Source organism: Dermochelys coriacea, chromosome 7, assembly GCF_009764565.3.
Source record: "Dermochelys coriacea isolate rDerCor1 chromosome 7, rDerCor1.pri.v4, whole genome shotgun sequence".
NCBI lineage: Eukaryota > Metazoa > Chordata > Testudines > Dermochelyidae > Dermochelys > Dermochelys coriacea.
Window position 1 is genome coordinate 4,837,259 of NC_050074.1, and position 26,260 is coordinate 4,863,518.

Below are 26,260 nucleotides of genomic sequence, written 5' to 3' on the forward strand. Positions count from 1 at the left end.
TCAGATAAGTTTAATTGACCATGTATCAGCCATGACCATCTGCTCAGCAGCATTTGTCTATTCTTTACATGAGTTATTGATCAACCATCACTGGAGAACTCCGTATTATGCTACATCAGATTTATTTTGGCTAATGGACGAGCTAATTTGCTTCAAATATAATTAGGGGAGCCGAGATTACGCTCTCTGTCCATTATGGTGCAGAACATAATAGATTACCCAGCAGCCAGTGACTGCATGCTTTATATGTCATACACAGCAGAACGAGAGAGCCCTTAAACTACTGAAATGTAGTCCTGCTCTGAAAAGTGTCTATGCAAAATGGCACCTTCTTACTCGACAGCTCTGCTCCAGTTGCGTACTCTGTTATCCCTGCTGAGACAGGCAAGGGATTACTGCCATCTACTCCGCTCTGCTCTCACAAACTAGCCTAGCTAAGATTCTGTGAGCCGAGTCCATCATCAGTACAACCGTTCACCAACCTTCAGCCACTCACGTGTGCAAACCCGCTGAAAACAAGGGGGATATATAAGTGTCACTACGGTAGGTCTACACAGTAGCTGGGAGGTGTAAGCCCCAGCTCAGACAGACAGACGAGCACTAGTTCTGCTCGAAGTAGCGTGTGACAATAGGGGCATGGCTGCAGCGGTATGAGTGGCAGAGCCTCAAGGTCCAATCTGACCTGCTGTACTCTATTACTGGTGGGAGTTGTTTCCTTAGCTAAAAGTAAAATGGGAGAGCTATAATCCACAAAGCTTTATTAAACACATGGTCTGCTGTTTATATCCCACCACTGGTCCCTCCCTCACAAACCTAGGTCCCTCCTTAAACTTGACCCACTTTCTCTAGGTCTATTCATGACACTCAAATGCTGTGAAGGCAGGAAAGAACCCAGGCTTGACTCTCAGAGCCAAGCATGCATCTGTGTAACTGCCAGCAGGAACCCCTTTCTCCTTTTTTTTTTTTTTTTTTTTTTAAGTCTTGGTAAACTGAACATATTTGACGGGAAAGAATTGACACACAAACATGGAAACCACAGTGATGATTTTACACACAGTCACTTAGCAGAGATGTATCACACTTTAAGGGCCACACTGTTATTGGACAGAGAACCCCTTTGCATGCAGGCACCCAAATGACTGATCAACACTGGTAATTGCTCTACTTCCTCATACACAATTTTACATACAAACCTTGGGCCTCCTTTTCCAAAACCGGGCAGCTACCAATGGAAAAAGCTAACTAGAGTGATAAAATAAAGCCTGTAAACTGGACTCTCCGCTCTCCACCTTTCAGACACCTCTCAGGTGTCTGCATTACTTTTAAATAATAAACCCAGAACCACCAAAGAACCCTAATCCCCCATTTTCCCAGATAACTTTACAAAAAAAAAAAAGATCATAAAAGGCAATTTCATCCATTCACCCAGGATTTTCCTTTTCAATTTAACATCCAAACCAGCTTTTGAAGCTACCCCAACGTTGACAAGCATGCTGATCCTCAGCCATTGAAAGCAACAAGAGTAATTACAACCCTGAGGAAGGCTTCAGGCTACCATTCCTGTTTCCATGGAAATAAATACTGAATTTCTACAAACAGAGTGTGGTGCTGAAAGGGTTGAAACTAGTGATTATTTTAAAAGCATGTCAGCCAAGGTGTGTGGGATTTTTTTTTTTTTTTAAACACAAAAGACTTAGCAATAGTAAGGACTCGTGACTTTAAGCGACAAAGAGGGAATCAAGTTAGTGGTTGTGAAGATGCTAGCTGGAAGCTGTGCAGACTAAAGTCCTTGGTTTATCCTGTTCTCTATTTGTGACTCACAGTTGTTTAGTCTCCAGAGCATAGGAGCACCCATGGACAGCCAGCTCCCCTGCCTTTCCCTCCAGCGCCTCCCATCTGCTAGTGACTCTGCGATCAACTCCCTCTCCCTACCAATGATTCCCACCTGCTGTGATCAGCTGTTTCGCAGTGTGCAGGAGGCACTCAGGGTGGGTGGGAGAAAAGTGGGAACTGGGCGCACTTGGAGAAGGGGGCAGAACTGGGCGGGAAGAGGTGGGGAGGTAGGAAGAGGCGGGGCAGCGGTGGGAGCTTGGGAGAAGGGGATGGGGCCAGGGATGGAGCAGGGTCTTGAGCACCCTCGGGGCCGAGAGGAAACTGGCACCTGTGCTCCCGAGGGCTGTACTATTTCGGTCTAATTCTGGTTGTTGGCTTGGTGAGTGGGTGCTGGGTGGTGATTAGTAGGCTGTGACCCCTAACGAACCCTAATCCTCCATTCCCAGATAACTTTACAAAAAAAGATGGGGTCAGTCTGGATCAGGGGTTCTCAAACTGGAGGTCGGGATCCCTCAGGGGGTCGCAAGGTTATTACATGGGGGGGGTCGCAAGCTTTCAAACTCCACCTCAAACCCTGCTTTGCCTCCATCATTTATAATGGTGTTAAATATATAAAAAAGTGTTTTTAATTTATAAGGGGGGGTCCACACTCAGACTTATTATGTGAAAGGGGTCACCCATACAAAAGTTTGAGAGTCATTGGTCTGGATGATCTGGTGGTCCCTTCCGACCTGAAACTCTCTCCACAGCCCTAGTGCATCACAAGTAACAGCAGATCAAGCTTTCCTGTCTTGCCTCCCGAATAGTCTGGATGGAACATATCTAGGGCTTTTCATAGTCATTTCAAAACTTGGCCTCCCTGAGGAAAGTGGGCCAATAGGCCAGTCTCGGTTTGTGCCAAAGATGGTGCTGCTTTTGTGAGTTGGCTACTTTTCCCCTGGGTACTAAACTGAGACAGATCTCATTTCAGAGGAGTCACTAAATAGGCCATTAGTGTTCAAAACGATAGTACCGGCAAACTTAAAAATCATTCCTTTCATGTAAAAAAAAATATGTATTTTCAATACGTTAATTTTAGAGCATTCTTCAAAAAAATGTTAATTCTTTCTTCTTCAATGCAAAAAGGCTCTTTGGTATATAGGGCAAGGCCAAAAAGTCATCTGAAAATGCAAGTGAGCAGCCACCAAGGTATGTAAAAAATAACAAATGCATATTTTGTCTGTTATTGCCTATCTGCATCTCCGTAATAAAGATACCCAGAGATATGCACAAAGATGGATAGATCTGAACTATGTTTAATGACTCCTGCCTGAGACAGTAGCACTTCAGTTGGCTGAAAATCTTCCACCAAAGAGCTTTTTCCAATGGAAAATGTAGTTGCTGAAAAATTGACATTATCCACTGGAAAACTCAGATTTTGCTGAAATTTGATTTTCTGCTGGGAAAAATCTAAACTATATACTTAATTTCAGGAAGGTAGATCCACATCAAAACACTTCAGTCTTTCAAACTGAATCAAAATTTTTTTTGGGGGTGGGGCATCACTTTCACTTTAATCTGTATCAGATGCTGCAGTGCCTCACGGGGTTCATGTCCCTATTCTCCTTTATCAGCCGAGCGCCCTGACTGGACTACATCTCCCATGATGCACCACAGTCCCCTCCTTGCTGAACTCCTATGGTGCATCATGGGAGATGTAGTCCAGCCAAGCTGCCTGGCTCATAGAAGAGAAAGGGGGCACAAAACAACCAAACTACAACTTCCCCACATCATAGTTGCTCAGGGGAACACATATTAATGCTGAGTCAAGCCAAAATAAAATATTTTAATTGGGAAAGAATACTTAAGTATTTGTTTTGACATTTCTGAATTGAAATTTTTTTGGACTTTCTGTTCCAGGAATTTGTTTTTTTTAATATATATATATACATATACACATACACACACACGCACACACATATATATACACACACACAGGCTTTTGATCTTGATTTGGGATGAAAACAAATGTCAAAAATACCTGAATTTGCCATGGGATGAAAAGTCCAATTTTAGACCAGCTCTAGTTAGCAGGACTCGAGCTCAAGGCCTTCAGATCTAAAAAGCACAGGCTCCTAGCACTTGAGCTAAAGGAATAATTCCATTAGCTGGTAGCAACAGTAAGCTTTTATCTTGCTATGTGGACTAGCCACTAAATAGGGATGCATCTCATTGTGTTTGTGATATATATATATACTGTATACACATACTTACATTCTACAGAGTTATTTTACCTAACACTGAGGTTGACAGGATAGAATGTGAAAGAACACTACCTAGGGCATGTTCTAGTATGTAATATTCAGTGAGTAAGGGATACAGGCTCTATTCTTTGTTTTAAATTTCATGTCTACAGAATTATAACACTGGTATTTTAGAGGAACGTATATGCCATGCTTGGGGTCTGCAAAGAAAAATATTTGATAAGCTTTTTAATCATACATTTAGAAAATGAGTGCCTGAAACCAATTTCAGCCACAGTCAGTAATGGGTGATAAGAACCATGCCAACGTACTGCTTTTTCTATAGTATGAAAAATGAAAGAATTCAGGTGATTACAGGTAACTGGAGTTCAGATTCAGAATAAAAAGATTAATCTAAGAAGTAATTTGCAATAACCTGTCATTTCTCAGTCCGCTTCACATTCATTGGTTTTCTTGGACTTTCAATACGTAAATGAGGTAGATAAATATATCCTCATTTTACAGATGGGGAAACCGAGGCAAAGGTTAATACCACCTGATGTTCAGAAACGCCAGGGACACAGCTATCATGGAAGACAGTGGGAACTGCAAGTTATCAGTGCCTCTGAAAAAAATCAGACTGCCAGGGCCACATTTTCAAAATGGCTCAGCCTCCAACTGGAGCATCACAATGGGGGTTAAACTGTTGAAAATCTGGCCCTAACTAACTTCTCCAAGGTTACAGAGAAATTTTAAGGTAGAACCAAGAATTCAGCCCAAGTCTCCTGGCTCTGAGTTCTGGGCCTGACACACAAGACCATCCCTTCCTCTCAAAACGCTACACATATCAACAACAGCCGTCTTGCGCGCGCACACACGCGCACACACACGCACACGCACACACACAATTCTTCAATAGGAGCCCAGATGCTTTATTCTTAGACTGTCACAATTGGAATAAACCATCTCTGCAGGAAAAGATGTGAATATGCAAAACTATTAGACTCTGTGCACTATTTGAAAATTTCGTGTCAGAAAGTTGTTAGACAAATCCATCATCATCTCACTGTAATGTAATTTCATCTCTTTGTTTCCTCAAAACCTTTCCAACCACATCAATCTCGTTTGTTTTGGTTATATGTGCAGACTCCACGGCTTCCATTACATTACGAATTCTCCTATAATACTGCTTAGGGATATAGTATTAAAAATAAAAAGTCTCTTTAGAAATAATCCTTCCTTTACATAAAAATATCCTCCAGAAGTGAATAAAAATATACTTTCCATGACATAATTAACAGCAGGTCACAGTAAGGCAATAGAGTAATCCATGGTGAAAACGCACTCTTAGAGGCATATATAAGCTGCTGGAGTTCCTACCTTGCTCTGAACAGAATCTACACTTGCTAGGTAAAATCCTGACCCTACTGAAGTCAGTGGGAATGTTGACATTGACTTCACTGGGGCCAGGATTCCATCCACCCTATTTGGTCCAGCCTTGTCCCCTGCCTGGGATTTGCCTTTCTTGTTAAACCCGCATCTACATTTCCTCCCAAAGCTTGGCTGTGTCTAAATTTTCTCTGCAGAGGCTTCCTTCCCCCAAGTCCTAGGTCCTTCTGAGTAAAGAGCTACATCCACTTCCCTTATATCCAGGTGGAGCTAAAAAGAGACAGTCAGCATGAATTAATCAGCGTCTCCTCCCAGAGTTCCAACATGGAGTGGATCAACTCTGCCACACTGCCCCCGCATAGCTGAAAGTGCCCATTGGCGTGAACCTGTTTTAGGCCCAAATATTTAGGCCTCATTCACAGGATCCTCCCTCCAAGGGCTCTTTGTACTGTAGCAGGGTAGGAGTGGTCGTAGGAGGGAGCGAGAGTTGGCATTTTGGGGGTATGACTAGTAGGTTCATACACAGCGGGACTCCACAAGGGCAACACTGGGTTGGAGAGGTACAACACATTGCATCTGCTACAGCCCCCTTTGTGCCCTGCAGTAATCAGCCACAGCCCAGCCGGCACAGATGTGGAGCAAGTGACAGGGTTATCTCAGAGCAAGACATTGGCTCCAGCTTTCAGGCTACATTAGAAAGATCAGTTGGGTTCCCTCAACAAGCGTGTTGCCAGGGCCCCAGCCAATGTTTGCTTTAGAGAAAAACAACTAGGCAAGTCTTTTTAAATACCATTTCACCGCCAACATATTCCTGGGTGCCGTAACATTAAGCTTTTATGTCCATGTGAAGAACAAGGAAAAACAACATGCAATATTGATATCTAAAAGACACTCGCTAGCAATAGTGCGTGAGATTTACCGTCCTTTTGTTTCAGGATTAAATAGGCTAAGCCTTCAGCCCTGACTGAGAGGCCAGTTTCTGACAGAGCACCCTTTAAATGGGATGGTCTGAAATTTTTATTTAAAAGTTGTTCTAAAAAATGGTTTATTCTATGGATTTTCCTGCTCTCCCACTGATGCTTATAAGGGCCTTTCTAAAAGGGGAAAACTGAAAAGGCCCCATGGATGCGAAGGGCATGTGGACATAGGGCCAGACCTGATTGCAGGACTGGAACCTTACATGATTATAGAGGGGAGACACTGAAATGGACTATAAAAAGGGCTTTCAAATGTACAAAGGAAACACCTCAAGGGGGAAAAATGTGTTTAATTCAGTGCTATACATCATCATGCTATACATACAGTAACATTAGATATGGAAACAACAGCAGGTACGTTGTAATTACCAGACTGGACCCTTGACCTATGGTCTATCTAATCCAGTATCCCATCTCTGACAGTGGCCAACACCAAATGCTGCAGAAGAAGGGACAAGATATCTTGCAGAGGTGGAATAATATGCTCCCCACATTAGATCTCTTCCCAATCCCTCGTAGTCAGAGATTGTCTTAAACCCTGAAGCATCAGGTTTAATATACCTTCCAAAATTTGTTAGCATTAAATTATAACAATTGTATGGATTACCTCACTATCCAGAGATGTCCAATCCTTTCATAAATCTTGTGAAGTTTTTGGCCTCAGTAGAATCTTGGGGGAATGAATTCCACAGTCCAATTACACATTGTGTGGAAAAAACTATTTTCTTTTATGAATTTTGAATTTGCCACCTTTCAATGTTATCAAATGTCCCCTCTGTTCTTGTGCAGAAGTCAGGCATGAGGTTTTCAGACAGGAACGCAATTTTCAAGGTGGGAATGTCCCTTAAGACTCCAGTGTTTGCATTGTATGGCCAAGTGGATTTATTCCCTGCTCAGGATTTTTTTCTACAGTATGTATGTTGCAGTCTACACATCTAAATGCAATGGGAATCAGAAAGGGATATACTCTGAGGGATGTAGTATCAGCTCGCTTAACTACCATTCATATCATTGCAAGCTCTGTGCATGAATTAAAGGGAGAATATACTTCTAAGTGCTCAAAAACCAGAACATTTCCTTTGAAAACCAGGTCATTTTGCTTAAGCAAAAAAAAAAAAAAAAAAAAAGGATCAATACAGACAGGAGCAAAAATTCATACAGCACATTTCTCAGATTAGTATTAGTAGCTACTACTTGGCATACTTTAACAGCAGAAGAAAGCCTGAAATGTATTTCCAAGCCCACCTGAAGTGGGGTCAGGGAAGGGAGCATGATCTAGCAGCTATATGTTGAACTAGAAACTCAGAGAACTGAGTTCTATCCCTGGACCTGCCTTTGTGTTTGCTGACCCGTAGGAAATCATTTAACCACCACGGGACTCAGTTTCTTCGTCTTTAACATGGGGGCAGTTATACTTAACCACCCTTCTTGAGCACATCAAGATGGTCAGATGAAAGGTGTGAGCAAAGTGCAAAAATGATAATTATTACATACCTTTTGCAAGGAAAGAAAGGAGGGCAGTAAAACAGGGCAGATTTGTCAACATGGAAGATATTTCCTTGGCTCTGTCTTGGATCATCTGGGGCAATATCTGTTTCTGTAACGAGGCTCTTGGCAGCGAAAGTGAGGATTTCCAGATGCACTAGGACTCTGTTCCAAGAGCGTTGGACACACTGGCACCAACTTGTTAATTCTAATACCTAATTCTAGAGGCTGAACTCCATAAGACATTTTGTCAGGATGGATACCAAAGAAAGATCTTATGGAGTAGTCTCTAAGTCTGCAGCATGCAGTTCACTCTGATGCCACTATACCGGTCACAAAAATTACCTAAAACAATATCATAAGCAGATCTGATTAGCTTTTCTAAGCATGAGGGATGAATCATTAACTGCATTAGTTGTCTGCAGTGTTGTCGCCAGGCCGGTCCCAGGATATTAGACACACAAGGTCGAGCAGATAGAAGGAAAGCTCTGTGTAAGCTCAAAAATTTCTCTCTCTCTCTCACCCACAGAAGTTGGTCTGATAAAAGATATTACCTCATCCACTTGTCTCTCTAACTGCATTAGTGGCAGTATACTGAGAGTTCTGAAAAGAATAATGAAATTCAGAAGGCCAATCAGGGAGATAAATAGTTTTCTAATACCAGTACTTATGTATCAGATAAGTTCAAGTCAAAATAGCTTCTGAGTACATTGTGCGTTACTTAAACCACAGGCAAAAACTACATTGTTACCTCCATTTTCAACATTAAGATGCAACTTTATTTAGCTTGATCAGTTACAGAGCAAAGCCTGCAACTGTGGCAGCATTATAGTTACCAAACATTCCTGCCGCACTTTTCAGAGAGTCAGATTCTGCTGTGGCATCTAAGAGCAGGAGTTGTCCATATTCAGTATAGATACATGCATGATTAATTATGCACACATGCGCAGTGTGAGCCTTCAGTGCTCTCATATGAAGGTTACTATTTTTTCAGCGCATCCAGAAAAACGCCAGTGAAATGTGGCATGCATACACATTTTTAAAAAAAATTATTTTTTACTGCACATTCATATATTAGCAATTAAAATATGTGTATACTGTTTTATTCATAGGAAACAGCCAATAGATACGTCAATCAGGTTACTAGAGAAAGATTAAAGATATACTTCCAATTAACTCTGATGAGACAAAAGAGTCTGACCATGCTAATCTAACTCATTAGTGTGCATCAGTTTCAATCACAGTCAGAATTGGTATATCTTAGCTAGGAAACAAATGTGCAATGCTTAGACAGACTAGGATTGACACAATACAGCCTGATGGAATCAAATCATCAATTTACCTACAAACAGGCCAACTGCACTGTAGTCCATAAAAAGGAGCTACATGGGGCAAATATCACTCCAAAGATAGGGCTGAGCGGTCTCTGGAAACCTACCTGCTCAGCAAGCTTGTCCTGTTAATTTGTAAGGGCAGGCTGATCGGCTGGCAGAACGGTGTTCAAAGATCACTTCTCAGACTGGCATACTAGTGAAAATGAAAAGAGCTGAACGAAAATTAATGGAAAATAAACAGGGGTATCAGGGAATGCATTTTAAAATGTGCTAATTGTCCATATTGTGATGGGTCATTCTATCTGAAACAGCTATACAAATATTACCTCCACACATTTATTTATAGATGCAAAACATTTTTCATTTTCCCTCACACTGTCTCCAGAGATTCCCTGAACCCAAAGCATGTCAGTGGTGTTATATGGTGTATCTCAGCTCTCTCTCTGAAGGTCTCTATTTATAGTTTTCAAATGTTGGCAGGTCTCTCTCTCTCTCTAATTGGTATCAGACTTCAAGAACAACAACAACAAAACACCACACACAAACTTGAGTTCAGCAGCATTCAGGCAGGCTACCCGGGGGAGACCTTCTGAGGCACCAGGGACACTGGAGTGCATGGTTTCCAGCGAAAAGTCAATGAGAACTAAGCACTTAACTCCTACTTGCACCTTTCAAAGTCTCCCATGGGCCACAAGAACACCCAGTTTTAGTAGGAAGCATTAACAAAGAAACAAGTGATCAGGAAAGGAGAGAAACCTTCCTGCTTCAGGGCTTACACCAACCCTGAACTATTTGCAGTCAGGGGGAAACATTCTCTGAGGGCAGGTCATGCCATCACCGCGTACTGCAAGATTTCTGTCCTCTAAAGTACGGGTGCTGACCACTGTCAGAGGGCTAGGTGTACCATGGGGCTGACATAATCTGGCAATTCTGATCTTCCTATCCAAGCAAAAAGAATTCTAACATGCATGCAGTTTTATTTTTGTCCTGAGAGATTGTTTCTCCTCACTTGTGCTGCTGTATCTCCACTGACTGCAAGGGACTGGTTCCAGGTGATCACCAGTACAAGATGTTGTCTGCATTGGGGATCCACCCCAATTACGAGGACCAGTGCTGCTTTCCCCGGTTTCAAGCACTGGTGCTCTGTTTATCCTGGCAGCAATTGTGCACACTAGAAGTTTGCACTCAGGCAGCTATGCTGATAGCTAATTAAAATCCTTACCAAAGACAAAGCTTGAATTTAGAGGATAATTTGGCTCCAAAAGCATGTCTCCTTTCTCCACAGTCTGATCACAGAGACAGGGATCAAAAACTAAACCAAGCCTCCAAGAAAAGTCTCCTTAGGCAAAAGTCCATGCAGGGACACTCAGGATTCCATCCCTGGGGTTTCTACTATGTACAGTGCAAGGAAGAAATGTTTAAAACACTCATTTGAAGCTTGCTCCAATATTCCCCTTGCCCATCAGTTTCATATGCATGGAACAGAACACCTAAAGGGCTTAGAGGATAGGCATCCATGTCAGAACCACTGCACTCTACACTGTTACGGGATTGCTGACTGATCTGCAGTTCTAGCGTCTCGCAGCCCAAGAGGGAGAGAAAGATTTAGAGGTAGTATATGGAGTTTGAGGGGTGCATAGCAGTGGCACTGCTCAGTGGTAATGTAAATGCCTCATTAACAACCCTGGCAGCCAGCAGGCTCTGAAAGAAGATCCAACTAGCAGGGAAGGGAAGATTCCATAATACAGAGCCACGTGGAGCCCCTGCTGTTATCTAAGGGTCTGGCTGGGGAGTCAAGGGGCCACTCTGTACACTGCAATCCAGAGCTGGGCATGTTAGTAAGAACACAGAGCAACCTGCTGCAGCTCAGACCAGGCTCTGGTTTATGTGCTGTTGGCACGTTGTAAGTAGCATCCTGTCTTTGTTTACCACAAACGCTCTTTGTGCGGGACACCACAAGTCTCTCAAAGCAAAGGAGGAGGGTAATTTGAAATGCTGGGAAATAAGGGAACTCGTGCGAGGTGAGGGTTCATGTGAGGTGGTTCACTAGCACCTCACAGCACTCATCTTCTGGCTGACTGTGCGATCTCCTAAACAGTGGCTATAGAAAACAAGAAGCAAATGCAGGAGATGAATGGGGAAAGGGGAAAATAAAAACCATCTCAAGATCTGTTAACAGCTCTAGGCCAAGCTTCACACCTGGATAATTACAATGGAAAACATCCAAATTCAGATTTGGGGGCATTATCATTTCAATCTGCGCAGTCTGAACTTCAGAGACACTTATGAAATAGCTCCACTATTTCTGACTAGGACCAATGCTACAAGCTTGGAGATTTCCAAGTGGAGCTTTATATAAGGTGCCTTCCCTTTGTATATAGTTCTGAGGGTTACCATACAGATATTACAAACAGCAAAGTAACTCACCGTAGCATTCACAGGTTCAATCTAAAAAATACACCTGTCTCAAAAGCCTAGCTGCACCTTTGCTTCTTCAGTGAGGATTACAAAGGAGGGATGAAACAAACCCAGTATTAAAGTCTTTCCTTCTTGCAGTAAAACTAACAAGCTGACTTCAGGGAATATCATATGCAGGACAGGAGCTCAGCTAGCCATTTGCAACTGTATTTGTACGGCATTAGCTCTGACTCATAGCAGTCTATTCCTCCCCCCAGTCAGAAAGACTGTCACATATCATGGGCTTTCACCTAGGGTAGTGCAGCAATGATTAAATGTAGCCATCAGAGTCGCCTGGGGCCCATATGCGAGATGGAAGGGTAATTTACACTTCGGTGCATGTGACAGAAGTTCCTTAGGCAAGGGCGGGCTGGAGGATGAGGTGCAGGCCGGAACCGGATGGCTAATGCAAATGGAGGTGCGTACACCCTCACTGGCTGTTGCTACGTAGGGTAAGCAGGAGTAAGGATGACTAACGTCAGTGTCTCAGTTAGAAGTGCCTCCTGCTCAATTTAAGTCTGGTTTAGGACTGCCTGCCAGACAGCCTGCAGTATCCACACGTGTCAAAGGCCCAGACTTGCAGTTGGCTACAATGGAGCCCTGGCATCTGACCCACCACAGGCAAGCCACTTGCTGATCCTATGGCTAGTGCAGCAGTGACACCATTGGCAGTTTCTGGCGTTCAGAGGTAAATCACAAGGCATTTGGGTTTATAACCCAACTCCCTCCCTTTTTTTTTTTGGCCTTATCGCTGGCACCCTAAATGACTGTTTGCATGGCTCGCTGATCATCTCACACTGTAGATTTTTAAGCCAATCTCATGATTTTGGGGGTTGGGGGGAGGCATGACAAGATTTTTGAATGCATGGGGTTGGCCACAATGATTTCAGATAGTTTAGCTGTGCAGTGGAAGCTTATGAGTAAAGCTGACCACACGGGAAACCCAGATTCAGGCATGACCTTGGCAGTTTCACTCATCAATCCAGCTGCAGCAGGGATCTTTGTTCAGATGTCACTCTCAGGCTCTAGGAAATGCTATAGAATACACTGCTGTTTGCATCTCCTAGCAGATGGGTACTGGGCAGCAATGCTGTCTTACAAGGAGCTATCTGCTCCATCAATCCAGTGAGTGCATTAATTGGTGTTCCTAAACAACAACAAGGGATTATCCAGGGAGAGAAAGTAGGCTAGAATGAATGGAAATACAGGTTGTCAAGGTTCCTTCCCCACTCTGAACTCTAGGCTACAGATGTAGGGACCTGCATGAAAACCCTCTAAGCTTATTTTTACCAATTTAGGTTAAAACTTCCCCAAGGTATAAACTATTTTACCTTTTGCCCTTGGACTTTATTGCTGCCACCACCATCGTCTAACAAATATATAAGTGGGAAAGAGCCCGCTAGGAAACATCTTTCCCCCCAAAATCCTCCCAAACCTTACACCTCCTTTCCTGGGGAAGGCTTAATAAAAATCCTTACCAATTTGCATAGATAAACACAGACCCAAACCCTTGGATCTTAAGAATAACGAAAAAGCAATCAGGTTCTTAAAAGAAGAATTTTAATTGAAGAAAAAGTAAAAGAACCACCTCTGTAAAATCAGGATGGTAAATACCTTACAGGGTAATCAGATTCAAAACAGAGAATCCCTCTAGGCAAAACCTTAAGTTACAAAAAGACACATTCAGCACTTATTTTATCAGCCATTTAAACAAAACAGAATCTAATGCATATCTAGCTAGATGACTTACTAAATTCTAAGACTCCATTCCTTTTCTGTTCCCAGCAAAAGCATCACACAGACAGAGAGAACCCTTTGTTTTCTCCCCCCCCTCCAGCTTTGAAAGTATCTTGTCTCCTCATTGGTCATTTTGGTCAGGTGCCAGCAAGGTTATCCTAGCTTCTTAACCCTTTACAGGTGATAAATGCTAAACTTCCTACTTGGACAAGCTAACTTTACGCTGAAGTCACTTGGAAAGTAACTCCCTTTCCAAGGTTGATGGATCAATACTGCGGGACAAGGAAAAAACATTGTTCAGATGTATCAGAGAACACTGCTGCAAGAAAAAACAAACAGTCTGGGTAATTCAGTTTGCCTCTCAACTACTCAATCTGAGAAACTATTTTCCTTGAGAAATGTGTCTTACAATAGTTATTCCATGCATTGTTATCACACCCACAGACATACACAGAGTTTAGGGATTGATGATACCCATAGAAATTTACAAAGAATCCAGGGCCCGTCACCAGGGTCCTATCACAGTGAAAATAATCATTTCCTCCATTTTCTGGAGCATTTCCTGCTCCTTGAGACAACTCAAGACTAATCAGAAGACCACATACCATTTGTGCCATTTTTAGTGGTCAGAAGCACTTCAGCACACAAAGGAAATCTGCCAAATCTTATTGGGTTACATATTTATGGCCCTGTGGTCATGGGACAGCAGAGTACACCCTGAACCAGGATATGCTTTGGGTTGCCCTGCTCATTTGCTACTTAAGTCCTTCTTCGGTAGCGTCTCTGCCAAGAAGCCATGTTATTAACCAGAGTTGTAATGCCTATTTGATCCTTTTTCATTGTCACACATTTTTCTCCCTCTCTCTCTCTCTTTTTTTAAATGATTAACATGAAAAAGGGGAGAAAAGAAGAGAATTAAATTTAGTCAGGAGGGGAAAACATGGCACAGAATATAACCCGTCTTGAAAATGGAAATGCAAAGAATTGCAATTGAGGGCGGGAGAATGGACAGCAGAACCGGCTCCAGTGATCATCTGAACTAGAAGAACAGAAAATGGTGCAAAATTCATCTTTACTGGGCAGAAATTACTGAAACGAGGGGAGAAAGTGATAAAAATCATTTTGTTCTCCATGCAGTGGGGAGGCCAAGATCTCAGTCTTCCTTGGAAATAGGTTGGAGGATATTTTTACTCTGTAGTGAATGTCCTGCTGGTCCCTGTTGCAGTCTGAATTCAGAGAATCCCTAAATATGCTATCTAAAGTTAAGTCTGCGCTGCCAAAAAGATGGGGGAATTAGGAGATAAGGAATATGGGTTAGCTGTCCCGCTGTACAACCCTAGCGGAGATGAGGCACCTGTGGTGTTTATCACGAGGTAGCTAGATGAGGACAGCACTGTACCTTGCCCGTGTCTGACCTTACCCAGTTACTTGTGATAAACACTACACGTGCCTTGTCTTCACTAGGATTTTACAGTAGGATAGGGAACCTGAGTTAGTTATCCTTCAGTAAAAACTCACCTCTTTTAGCAGAGAAGACAAAGCCTTAGTTAATTAAACCAGGCTGGTTCAGACAAAGGAGATGCATTTACAAGTTGGATGGACCACAGCAAAGCTTCAAACCATGGTCAGTGAACCTCAAATGGTTCATAGATTCTAGAGCCAGAAGGAAGCATCGTGATCATGTAGTCTGACCTTCGGTAGAACACAGGCCAGAGAAGTTCCCCCAAATCATTCCTAGAGCAAATTCTCATACAGAGGAACAGAGAGCTGCCTGAGCTCGAATTTAAAGCCTACAAGCATGAGCTCCTTCCAATTCCATTTGTTTCTCCTCTTGTCTCACCTCCCTCCATGCCCTACCATGCATTACCACCCCTCTTCATCACCCACTGTCCCTTTACATGCAGGCAGAGGGACTGAGAAAGGGGGAAGAATGGAGTGGACGCCCAGAGAACCTGTCCAGCCAGTGGTACCACAAACAGTAAGGATTAGGGAGTGAATCCTGTGTCCCTTAACTCATGGAATGGTCCCATTGGGGTCAGGCATGAGAGAGAGTAGTAGGATTTGGTTATTGCTTAGCCTTATTAGCTTCACAACAGTGCACAGGTCACAGACAATCCAGCACAATCAACAAGCAAATTTGTGTAAAATGTTCACCCCTTGTGCATCTGAAATTCAAATACCAATATGATTTCCTACAGATACACTGAAGTGCGCTTCCCCTCTATACTGGCAAGCTGGCAGTACAAAGGCAAAGATAATGACAGCAAAATGGCACGTGAGGTACCATCAAAGACTAGATCCCACAAGACGGGGAGGGAACCTTACCTGACATGCATTGTACAGCAGCTGATGCTCAAATTTCTTGATTCCCAAGATGTTCTGGAACATTTCATACAGCTGTTCCTTGCTGAGGATCAGCTCCGAGGCAGCACTGGCAGTCATCCTGGCCTGCTGTTTGCGTGGGTCCTCTTCACCACGGTAAATAGCGTCGAATTTTGCCATCCAAGAGCTGAGAACCGTTTCCTTGCTGAGGCCGTCAATCTCGGGCAGGCTGCGCACCCTCTTCTCAATGTGCTTCTTGAAAACTTCTCGGGAGTCATTTGCAGAGCAACCCCCGCTCTGCACCATCCGGGCCACGCGATCACTTTTCAGAAACACCTGCAAGGAGAGAGAGGCAGGGAAAAAAAAAGTGACCATTTTGTAGTCGCCAATTACTGAAAAGTATCATTAAAACCCTGTTTGTCTATATGAAGCTCTGCAGGCCCTGAAGCTAACTTATTTATACAATACTTTCCAATTCCCCATGCAGCAGTCAAGTGCTGCTAGACTAGGTCACGTTTGGACTTTGAGATGTAACAAAGCCAGACCACTAAGCAAAAACATTTTGATGTAATCAGGACTTCACCTAATGTCATAGTCACACTGCACCAAATACATAAATACCACTCAGGATGCAGGAGTGTATTTTAGTTCTAGCTAATGTTGTAACAAAAGAGCTATTGTGTACCTACAGTCATCCAACCAAATTCTGCTGTCAGTGTAAACCTGGACTAACGCCATTGAAATCAGTGGAGTTAGGCTGTTTACACCAGTCTAATGAGTTTCCAGTCCTCTGACATGCCACAATGAGAGCAGCGGTTTAGAGCTGTTCAGGTGTTTGGAACTTGAGAGCAACGCGGGGGGAGAGGTGTATGTCAGTTGGCAGGTAAAGCAGTCAAAACGAAGGATAAAATTTCTCTGTTGCACACCTCTGAAATTTATCACTTGGCTAGATCCTGAGGGCCAGATCCCTGAGCTGGTGTTAAAAAAAAAAAAAAAAAAGTCCATGGAGTAATGCTGATCTACACCCGTTGGTCCATGTGTGCGCGTGCAAACTACAACACCTTTGCTTTCTCCCTTGACTTCTGTGTGGTTACTCTGGGATTACGCTGATGGAAGAAGCTGCCCTAAAATCTTAATATGATCTTTGCCATTTGGCTCCTTTAACCAGTAAGTATTTTAATGTAATTTTAACACATGGTAATAACCTGATGACTAACAGAGAGAAGCATCATGGGGGCTGGAATGCTGCTGGGATACAACACTGTCTCACAGCAGCAACAGAGCTACTGCACCCTGAACGAGAACACCAACCTTCCATCCATTAGTACAATCTCAGCATGCAAGCTGGGCATCCATCTCCCCTTCCCAGCCCTAACCCCAGAACAAAAAGGACTCCATAGATAGTTCACTGTTGCCTGCTGTGTGCAGTCACAATTTTTTAATTAAAATAAATGACTCCAGAGACAGGACACTACTTCAGGGCTGGCCACTTGGTTGAATCCATAGCACTAGGTAAGGGCTAGCAGCCGACCTGTAACTGTTTCACATCTCTCATGTTTCACAGTGGGCTTTGTTTTATCTGCTGCATGAGCATGCGGAGGGCAAGCAATAAAGATGAAAAGTGTCTGGTGGTGTGATAGCCACTACATTGAAAACATCTCTTTACGCTCCTCCATTCCTAGGCACCTCCTGTCAGCACTGACCCCTTCCCCACAGAGATGGGAGAGATTAAAGGATGAAGGAGAAGAATCCATCCAGGAGAGATAATTGCTCACACAGATCCTTCCCTTGGGGCAAAAAAATACATCTCTGTCTTTGAAGGTGTGTGAGGTGATGGCATTCACCCGGGAGAGTGGTGGCTGAACTGAAAATTGCTGGAAGCTTTGAGATCTCATTAACAGATGACACAGCTGGAATGGACAGCTCTGAAATCTCCATAGCGTTCATCTGAGTTCCAGCCTTGGTCCTTGAAGTTGGCTTTAGTCCCATATCCCGCATGACAAAGTTCTCTTCAAACACTCTTTCCAGGCCCTCACTGGTTCAGGTTTTTAAATGGCTGCCAATTGTAATGAGATACGTTTACTTGCGGTATGTTACTCAGCCACTCTCTTGTGCAGCCGAGAAGGGAGTATACCCCAGTAAAGAGGGAAGACAAAGCTGCATCTCAAGCTGGGTGGAAGTCTGTAGGGGCAGATTCTAGAATAAACCCAACTTGGTTTAAGGCAGACTTTGATTCCATATATCATGACATCAACTTATCCTTCTGTCTGAAGGAAGTGACAGATGCTCACACAAGGCTATTGAACTGAAGCAGGCCTCAGCAGACTGTCCTGCCGAGATAGCAAGAGAGACGGGATTCTGCATGCAGGAGCTGAATTATTTACGTAAAGGCAGTTGTGCTTAAAGAACGCCTTCTCAAAGAAATCGTGCACTGGCAAAAGAGAGTCTCCAGAAGCTCTCATATGCTGAGATTTTATCCTTCCTACTTAGACCATAAGCAACATTGCAGTATCATGGTCAAACCTTCTAGACCACGGGGGGAAACAGAGCAAATGACGGGGGAAAAAGCTTCTGATCTTTGTAAACCAATGGCTAACTCAGAGACATCACATATGATAAAAAATAAATTAAAATTAAAAAATAGCACACTCTACAGCCATAGTCAGAAAAGGGCAAAATCATTCCTGCTGTAACTCCATGGGCGGCGTGCGACTCCTCCATTTGGGGGGGCGGCACACACCCGGGCCGGGGCCCTGCCCTGAGACCCACCCCCACTCAGCTTCCTCCCCCAGAAGCCCTGCCCATGCTCTGCCCAACCCCTTTCCACCCCTCCCAGAGGCCCCCCATGCCCATGCCTCTTTACCCCCTCCATGAAGTCCCCCCCAATCATGTGCGCACCTCATCACCCCCCTTCTCTTCCCCCACCCCCCGCTGAGCCATCCGGCCTCTCATGTACCTCTTTGCCCCCATCCCCGGACTCCCCTGCCCACCCACCTGCCCTTCGACTGGCCACTCACACTTACCTCCTCACCTCCTCCCGCGAGGCTCCCATATGGGTGGAGCAGGGAGGGGAAGAGGCAGGGCCTCAGGAGAAGAGGATGAGGCTGGTGGGGAGGCTTGGCTTCCCCTGGCCTCTTATCCCCACTGCCGACATGTAACTCCATTGAAACAGAGGCTGTTACACCCAGGGTGCATTTTGATTCAGCCTCGTGAGTCTCATGTTATAAAGAGTTTATTGCAAAGCCCAGCACAACATAAATTGGGGGGGGGGGTAGATAAAACAAGCAGACCAGGTATTAGATAAGAATATTCTCCCTGCTACAAGAAAGGGTAAAGACATCACAGGCCCACGGAAATGCCATGTGAGCAGCAAGGTAGGGAACATGGAGAAAGAGTGACTCCTTTCCACCCTCCCCATACGAGGGCCACGGTACGGCTGCCTGGAGAGAACAAATGGCTGTTTTAATTCATGAAGCAGAGGACGACAGGAGTACAGCACACTGGGAGGAAGCTGTGCAGGCAGCTGGGGGTAGCTACGAGCTCTCAATAATTAAAGACCTCAGGGATGACCCGAGGACATGGGAGGTTTTTATACCACTCCACAGTGTTTCAAGCATGGCATTCAGAGCATTCCCAGCTGTTTGATGTGCTTATGTTCTCAAATGCATCTGTCAGAGGAGGGGGTTGGGCTTTAGTCCATAAAGAGCACGGTACTTGTCGTGGGTGTGCAAGTGCTGGGGAGAGAGAGTCAGAGAGCCTGCTGCCTCCTTACACACATGCTGAGCCCAGGCCAGACTCTGGGACCAGAGTTACTCATGTCCAGGGCACGCTCACTAACCCGTCTCCCAGCTTTGCCTTTTTCGGCTGGGTAACATCAGCAGCAGGGTGAAAGGGGACTTGAAACGGCACCGATTCTGCACTGGAAGTTCACCAGTGGACACTGTCATTTTTACTTATACAGCCTATCTGTGAACGACAAGAGCGTTTAACTTAGGGTGAGTCAGCCAAGGGCAGGACCGGTGAAGGAAGTGTGACCTTCTCGCTGGTGAAATGAGGTTACATTTATTCTTCATTCCAATTAACACAATGACAGTTTTTAGGCAACCCTCAGAGCAAGGGGAACTAAATGCCTTAGAAAAATGCAGTATTTCAAGAGATCGGCTTTGGCCAGCACAGATTTGTGATCAGCTGGTCCAGGCAGGAGGTAATCCATAAAGGACATAGGGGTTGGAGGTGCTGTACATCAGAAAATGATGAATGCAAGTGAGGCAAAGAAGGGAATTGGGGAGATATGAAGAGATGCTGACACAAGTGCAATGGAAAACTGGTTTGTCATGAAGACTGTGCATGGTTCTTTAGAAAATAAGCCGTGAACTCGGTGGGTTCTGGGATGTTCAGTATGCATAAGGCAGGCTGAGAAAGAATGATCGTTGCAAAGTTCTAATGGGTGTATATGTCAGCATTTATTAAAAGAGAACCAAACACGTGTTTCACTGTGCAAGTCAGCTATTCCTATTGTCATGTCTATTGACAAACCCTAGGCCTTGCAGTTATAACTCTGTCTCTCTATCAGCTACGGAGCAGGTAACAGCGAAGTAGCAGAAACGAAATGAAGGTTTGCAGCTAGTTAATACATTAAATTTCATCTACATGTGCACAGTTCTACAAAACACCCATTAAACCAATTCCTGTGTAAAATGGCCATTTAAAGTATGACTTGCATCCAGGGGTTTTCAGTTTTATGATTAACAATGGAAAAAGGTAATGGGTGTGAGTAAGTACAGATGTAATCAGGCACCTGGGTAGCTAAATGGCAGCAGCTGTGCCTGGTCATTATCAGGTCAGAATTACATCAGTGCCCAGGTAACAGCCAGGCCGTAATGGCTCACACCTGTTCCTGGAGAAGTGCTTTTACTGAGGGGATACAGAAGCATGATGCATTTGAAGCAAGCCCTGTTTGCCAGTTGCACACAAGTAATCCCAGTGACTGCTGGGGCAGTGGCAGCATGAGCTAGGTGTTTAGGCTTCAGTCCTTTGCTCCATTGCAGGGTCCTTGCAAGGGAAACTCACTTTCTAACAGATGTTTTACAACTCGCATAATTTTCTTCCAACTTCCACTGAAAACATTTTGAACAAAGAAATCCCGTGAACAGGAGAAAGGCTGAGAAAGTCTTGCAGCCTATGTTGAAAATGTCCAATCTCTACTCTACCACGTATCTACGCTAAGCCAGCTTAGCCGTGTATGGCCAGGTTGTGGAAAGCCCATCAACTAAAAGATGTTGGCTCCCTGCACTGCTGTTTGTGGAAGTCTGCTTGTCCCAGTGGCGTTTGCAATATTTCTACAACATCACAGACATTTTGCAAACCCCCCACCACAGCCTATGCAGTTCACTAGACTTTTCATCTGATGGCAGTGCTGTAAAGATTAGCATAAATCAATCTGGTATAGTATGAAAAAAGCCCTCTTTCTTCATAAAATTATTGATCACAGATGCCCAAGTCGAATGATGGAAGAGACCATTGCCACTTCCACAGAACCAGAACAAGGAAGAGCAATGATAGCAAACACCCCATGGGCTCCCCACATTTAATCTGTTCCCCTTTCATTCTCCCAGGACAGAATTTTGGTAAGGGGACAAAATGCAGAGAACTGATTAAGCTGCATGTTAACGCTGCATAGGAATGTTCAGAGAAATCTTTCAAACCTGTAATACTGATTATGTCCTGTGCTGGGATTGTCAGTGATAAAGTTTCCAGATTGACTAAAAAGGAAGTTTCCCCCATTCCAAAAGCAAATCCTGGATTCTTCAGGCTATCCAACCATGGAGTTGGGTATGTGGATTTCTAATGTACGAATGTCCCTTCAGTTGACATTTAAGAGAAATGATTGTGGGAAATAGGCATCACTACGGAATAGTATCTAGATAAAAAAACAGTGGATTAGTCAGCTGGTCTGATTTATCCACCACCACCCTCACTCTGTTGAAAACCAACTTGTTTGTGTTTGTCATAAACAAGTTCCTCACCATGCTCCTTTATATAAGGGCATGTCTGCCCTGCAGTTGGGAGGTGTGACTGCACCAAGTGCAGAGGTACCCAAGCTACCTTTGATCTCGCTTGAGAACCAATAGCGGTGAAGCCATGGCGACATGGGATGTGTACATACCCAGGATCATGGGTGGTTAGGACTAGATAGCTTGGGAATGGCTACACAAGCTGCAATCACGCCTCCCGATTGCTGTGTAGACATACCCTAAATTTCCAACTGACAGACATCCGTTTCCTCAAGGGAGCCAGCCCACGTTATTAATTTGGAGATGACTTAATTTGGGTGCAGTGTTTAGCTGCAGTTTGTAGAGAGCTATAAAGACACCAAGAGAAGATACAGTAGAAGAGCTCAGTAGGTAGAAAGAACCACTATAGACACACACACTATAGGCCAGACTGGGTTCCTATGGCAGAGGGCTTGTGCTTGGCACATGCTGCTATGGGAGAGGTGTTAATGGCCTGTCCATCAGCTGTTGCACGCAAAGGTGATCACAGACCTCTCTAAAGGACATGCCTGTGTTAAGCACTCAACTGATGCTCCTTGCATAGCAACAGCAGCTGCAGTCAAAGGAGAGCGAGCAGAACATGGTAGCAGTGGGCCAGGCAATGCTGCCCAGAGGGGTGCATGGAGCTAACCAAATGGGCAGCGCCTCCTCCTGGAGCTCCCCAATGGGCAGGGAGCCTGCCTGCTGCCTCCCCCCTTAAGAGGATACAACATGTACCACCCGCTGTGGTTGCCTAGATCTGCTGGTATGTGCAGAGGCAGCAGACTGGGACCATTTCTTCCATATGGCCTTTTGGGTGGCTTGCACCCTACGCTGTGTGGGCCAGGGTCATGGCCAAGGCCATAGTCCCTGGTCTGGAGGCACATAGTAGAGGGAGAAAAGAGCTTTCCTTCCAACTCCTTGGGAGCTGGCCTTGCCCTGGGGGAACACTGGATACTAAAGCACCACCTTGTGAATCCAGGAGCGGGTGTGGTGCTTAATGTTTTTTGGGGTCTACACTTCACAACTCTTTGCTAAGAGCCAAGCACACATGCCAGGAACCAAACTCAATCAGGGAAGCAGTGTGGTCCAGTGACCTGAAACACAGACATGGGGTCTATTCCCAGCTCTGCTACTGGTCTGCTGGATGACCACAGACAACTCTGTGCCTCAGTTTCCCCACTAGTAAAACTACTGGTTATTACTGTGCCCGGTATAAACTCCAAACACAGATCTCCATTTAAAGGCTATAATAAAAAAAAAAGGAAAAGGAACAGACACAGTGGGTGTTCAAGGCATTGAGAAAGGAGGTCTGTTTCAAGGTAGCTGTGACATTGCTTTTGAGTTCAGTTTGGGTCAGATGCAGAGTATCCTGACTATGCCATAGCCATGGGAAAAGCACACCCAGCCATGCTGTAGTTTCTCTGGCTCTTCCATAAAAGTTAAAGCATTTTTTTCATCTGCTCAAAGTCTCCACAGTGCCCTTAAGCATAAACAGCAATTACATTTTTAAATTAATGTTCAGATTTTTAATGCAAGGTAGTGAGCGGAGTTTGGCATTTGAAGTATCACAGAATTGGGTTGTGCTGTTTCATCAAGGAGTGTAAAAAAAAAAAAATCTGTTGGCCAGTTTTTTGTTTTTTAATTTTTAGGGCTCTCACGTTATATACAACAATTTTCCTATTGGACCTCGGCAACAGTGAATTTGGATACAAGCTGAATTGATGGGAATCCAGTCCCTTTGAGGTACTATGGCCCAGATCTTCAAAAGGATTGTGGCTCAATACCTTTGAAGATGTGGGTCTAGAGATCTTTTTCAAAAAGAAAAGGAGTACTTGTGGCACCTTAGAGACTAACAAATTTATTTGAGCATAAGCTTTCGTGAGCTACAGCTCACTTCATCAGATGCATTATCGAAATGCATCCCATGAAGTGAGCTATAGCTCACGAAAGCTTATGCTCAAATGAATTTGTTAGTCTCTAAGGTGCCACAAGTACTCCTTTTCTTTTTGCGAATACAGACTAAAACGGCTGCTACTCTGAAACAGGTCTTTTTCAGACATGAAACACAGGCTAGTTTTTTATATTAAGAAGGTGCCTGTTAACTTTCAAGCACAGAATATCCCAGCCAGCCAGTTTATTTTAGGATCCAGTTCCAACGCAACCTGAATATTAAGAATGCATTTTGTATACTTCTGTCAAATTCCATTGTATTCCAGGCCAACGCTTAACAAGCCATATTACCGTGTAGAAGCTACATTAAAGGTTTGTGTTCTATTTTCTACTGTACTCTAAGGCCCTGTTAACAAAAATATAGCAAGCAGATTCGACAGTGAATTGAAAGTGACATGTATCATTCGATTAGAATTCTTCCTTACATGGTTCGTAAGTTTTGAATGTAGCCTTCATAAATTCTTTACTATCAGTGAGTTTTGTGCTGCTCAATTAGCTGTTTGATAAACACATCCTGCATTTAAAGGACTGACTTGGGTGCTGGATATCCTAGTCATTGACTCCCAGTCAATGCTGCACAGCTCTTACTTGCCCTGAGATTAGCCTTCTCCAAATGTTGACCAAACCACGAGTAAAGCAGAGTGAAAAAAATTGGAATTTGTACCACACAGGCAATTTTTCTATTTCAACCTTTGTTTTCACCCTGATTCAGGATGAAAACAAAACCTGAAGTATTAAAATTCTTTTGCATAACAAAATTCTGAAAAACTGCAGCTTGGAGATGCTGAAACATTTTGTTTCAAGTCAGTCTGACATTCAACTGCATCGACCTCAGGTGTCAGAGAGCCTCACGTGTGTTGTAGTTTGGGTGCCTGGTGCTCTTATTCTTCCCTATGAGCTGGACTCACTGGCCAGACTATGTGGCAGCATGCGACTCCCATGATGCTCCACATGGCTCAATCAGAAGGGATATTGCATTGTCTCATGGAAGATGTAGTCTGGCCAAGGTACCTGGCTCGGAGGAGAGAATAAGGTCAACTAAGTGCCTGAACTACAACTCCCATAAGGCACCACTGCCATATAGGTAGATACAGTTCAATGTCAAACTGACCTGAAACAAAATATTTTTTTGTTTATTTTTTTTCCACTGACAGAATATTTATATATAATTTTTTTTAAAGAAGGTCAGCAAAACATTCCCCTCCCCCCCACTTTGATGGAAAATGCAGTTTCAACTAACAACTGCTTGATGTAAATGCCCGACCAGCTCCAGCCTAAAGCTCTATGGAAGTGCAGAGCACTTAAATTGAACAGGAGTGGGTGGCAACATGTTGTAGAACCGAGGTGCTTGCATGGTAGATTGGTATGTGGCAATAATCCAAGAGGTCTGGGAATCATTGCATTAGCCCTACCTGAAAGAGGTACCGGGGAAAAGATTGTTTTGGAGTGGTGGAAAACATCTTTCCTGTGTACACTTTGTCATCTGCCCTGTTAGTCAGGATGGCCAGAGAGAGGAACAGGCTTCCTTTGTAGGAACGACAGACCGTGAATTACTTCCATAACCAAGGGGTTTTTGTACAGAAGGTTAAAGCCTGCCATACCAGAGCACAGCAATAGATTGTGTGAAATGTAGTAATGTCTATGACAGGTTCTTTGCTCTCACTTTAGCAGTATGGCCACATCAGTGGAACCTGTGTGGGTGCCTATCTGCAAAGGAACAAAGACTTTTCAGTTCTGTAGGCTTTGTTCAAGTGTTGGCTGGAAGCTAAATTAGAAGATAAAATGTATATTTTTAGATAGGTCACAGTTACAAGTACAGCAGATTCCACTTAATAGCAACCTCAATATTAACAATTTTCAGTTAATAGCAACATTTTGCTAGGAACCAATCCTGTCCCATTGACTTTAATGGGAAAGGGATTCTGATATTGGCAATCGCATTCCACCTACTGAAAACTTGTTTTGGAAGAAAAGCCCCAGCTGCAGGCATATTTGCACAGCTGCAGCCAGGGAAGGAAGTGTTGGAGGTGATGATTCCAGAGCTTCATGGTATTTCTCCTGCGCTCTCTGGGGCTGCAGCCAGGGAAGGAAGAGCTGGGACATGCTGAGCCCTGACCCCAGAGAGTGCAAGGAGAGGTACCATACAGCTCCATTGGCCCCTGCTCCCTGCAGAAAGCTCAAGCATCCAGACTGCAGTCCCCTCCCTGATGCTGCCCTTCCCGCAGGCAGGTTTGCACTGCTGCAGCCACGAGAGGCATATCCCAGGACTTCTTCCCCCAGCTGCAGCCGCACAAACCTGCCTTCTCCTTATTAGCAACCGCAGGATAATGGCAACTTTTTGCTGGCAAACAAGGGGTGGCTAATAAGCAAAACCTACTGTATACTGGAGCTGGTCAGAACAAGATTTCAACAAAGAAGTGGAGAGAAACTGCAAATAACTTCATAGCATCTTCCTCCCTTCATTTTCCTCCCAGCTGGATTTAAATAGTCTGTTTTTTCCTCTCACAGTCAGTCCCATC

At 44.1% G+C, this 26,260-nt stretch overlaps 1 protein-coding gene across 35 annotated transcripts in view; it reads right to left on the bottom strand.

The window, feature by feature from the left end:
* CADPS (calcium dependent secretion activator) overlaps positions 1 to 26,260 on the bottom strand; it is a 381,267-nt gene that overhangs the window by 268,333 nt on the left and 86,674 nt on the right. For all 35 annotated transcript variants that reach the window (XM_043518602.1, XM_043518607.1, XM_043518606.1 and 32 more), the window contains exon 3: positions 15,760 to 16,092. In XM_043518602.1, the coding sequence (XP_043374537.1) occupies positions 15,760 to 16,092 (333 nt within the window). The remainder of the gene's footprint in view (positions 1 to 15,759; positions 16,093 to 26,260) is intronic.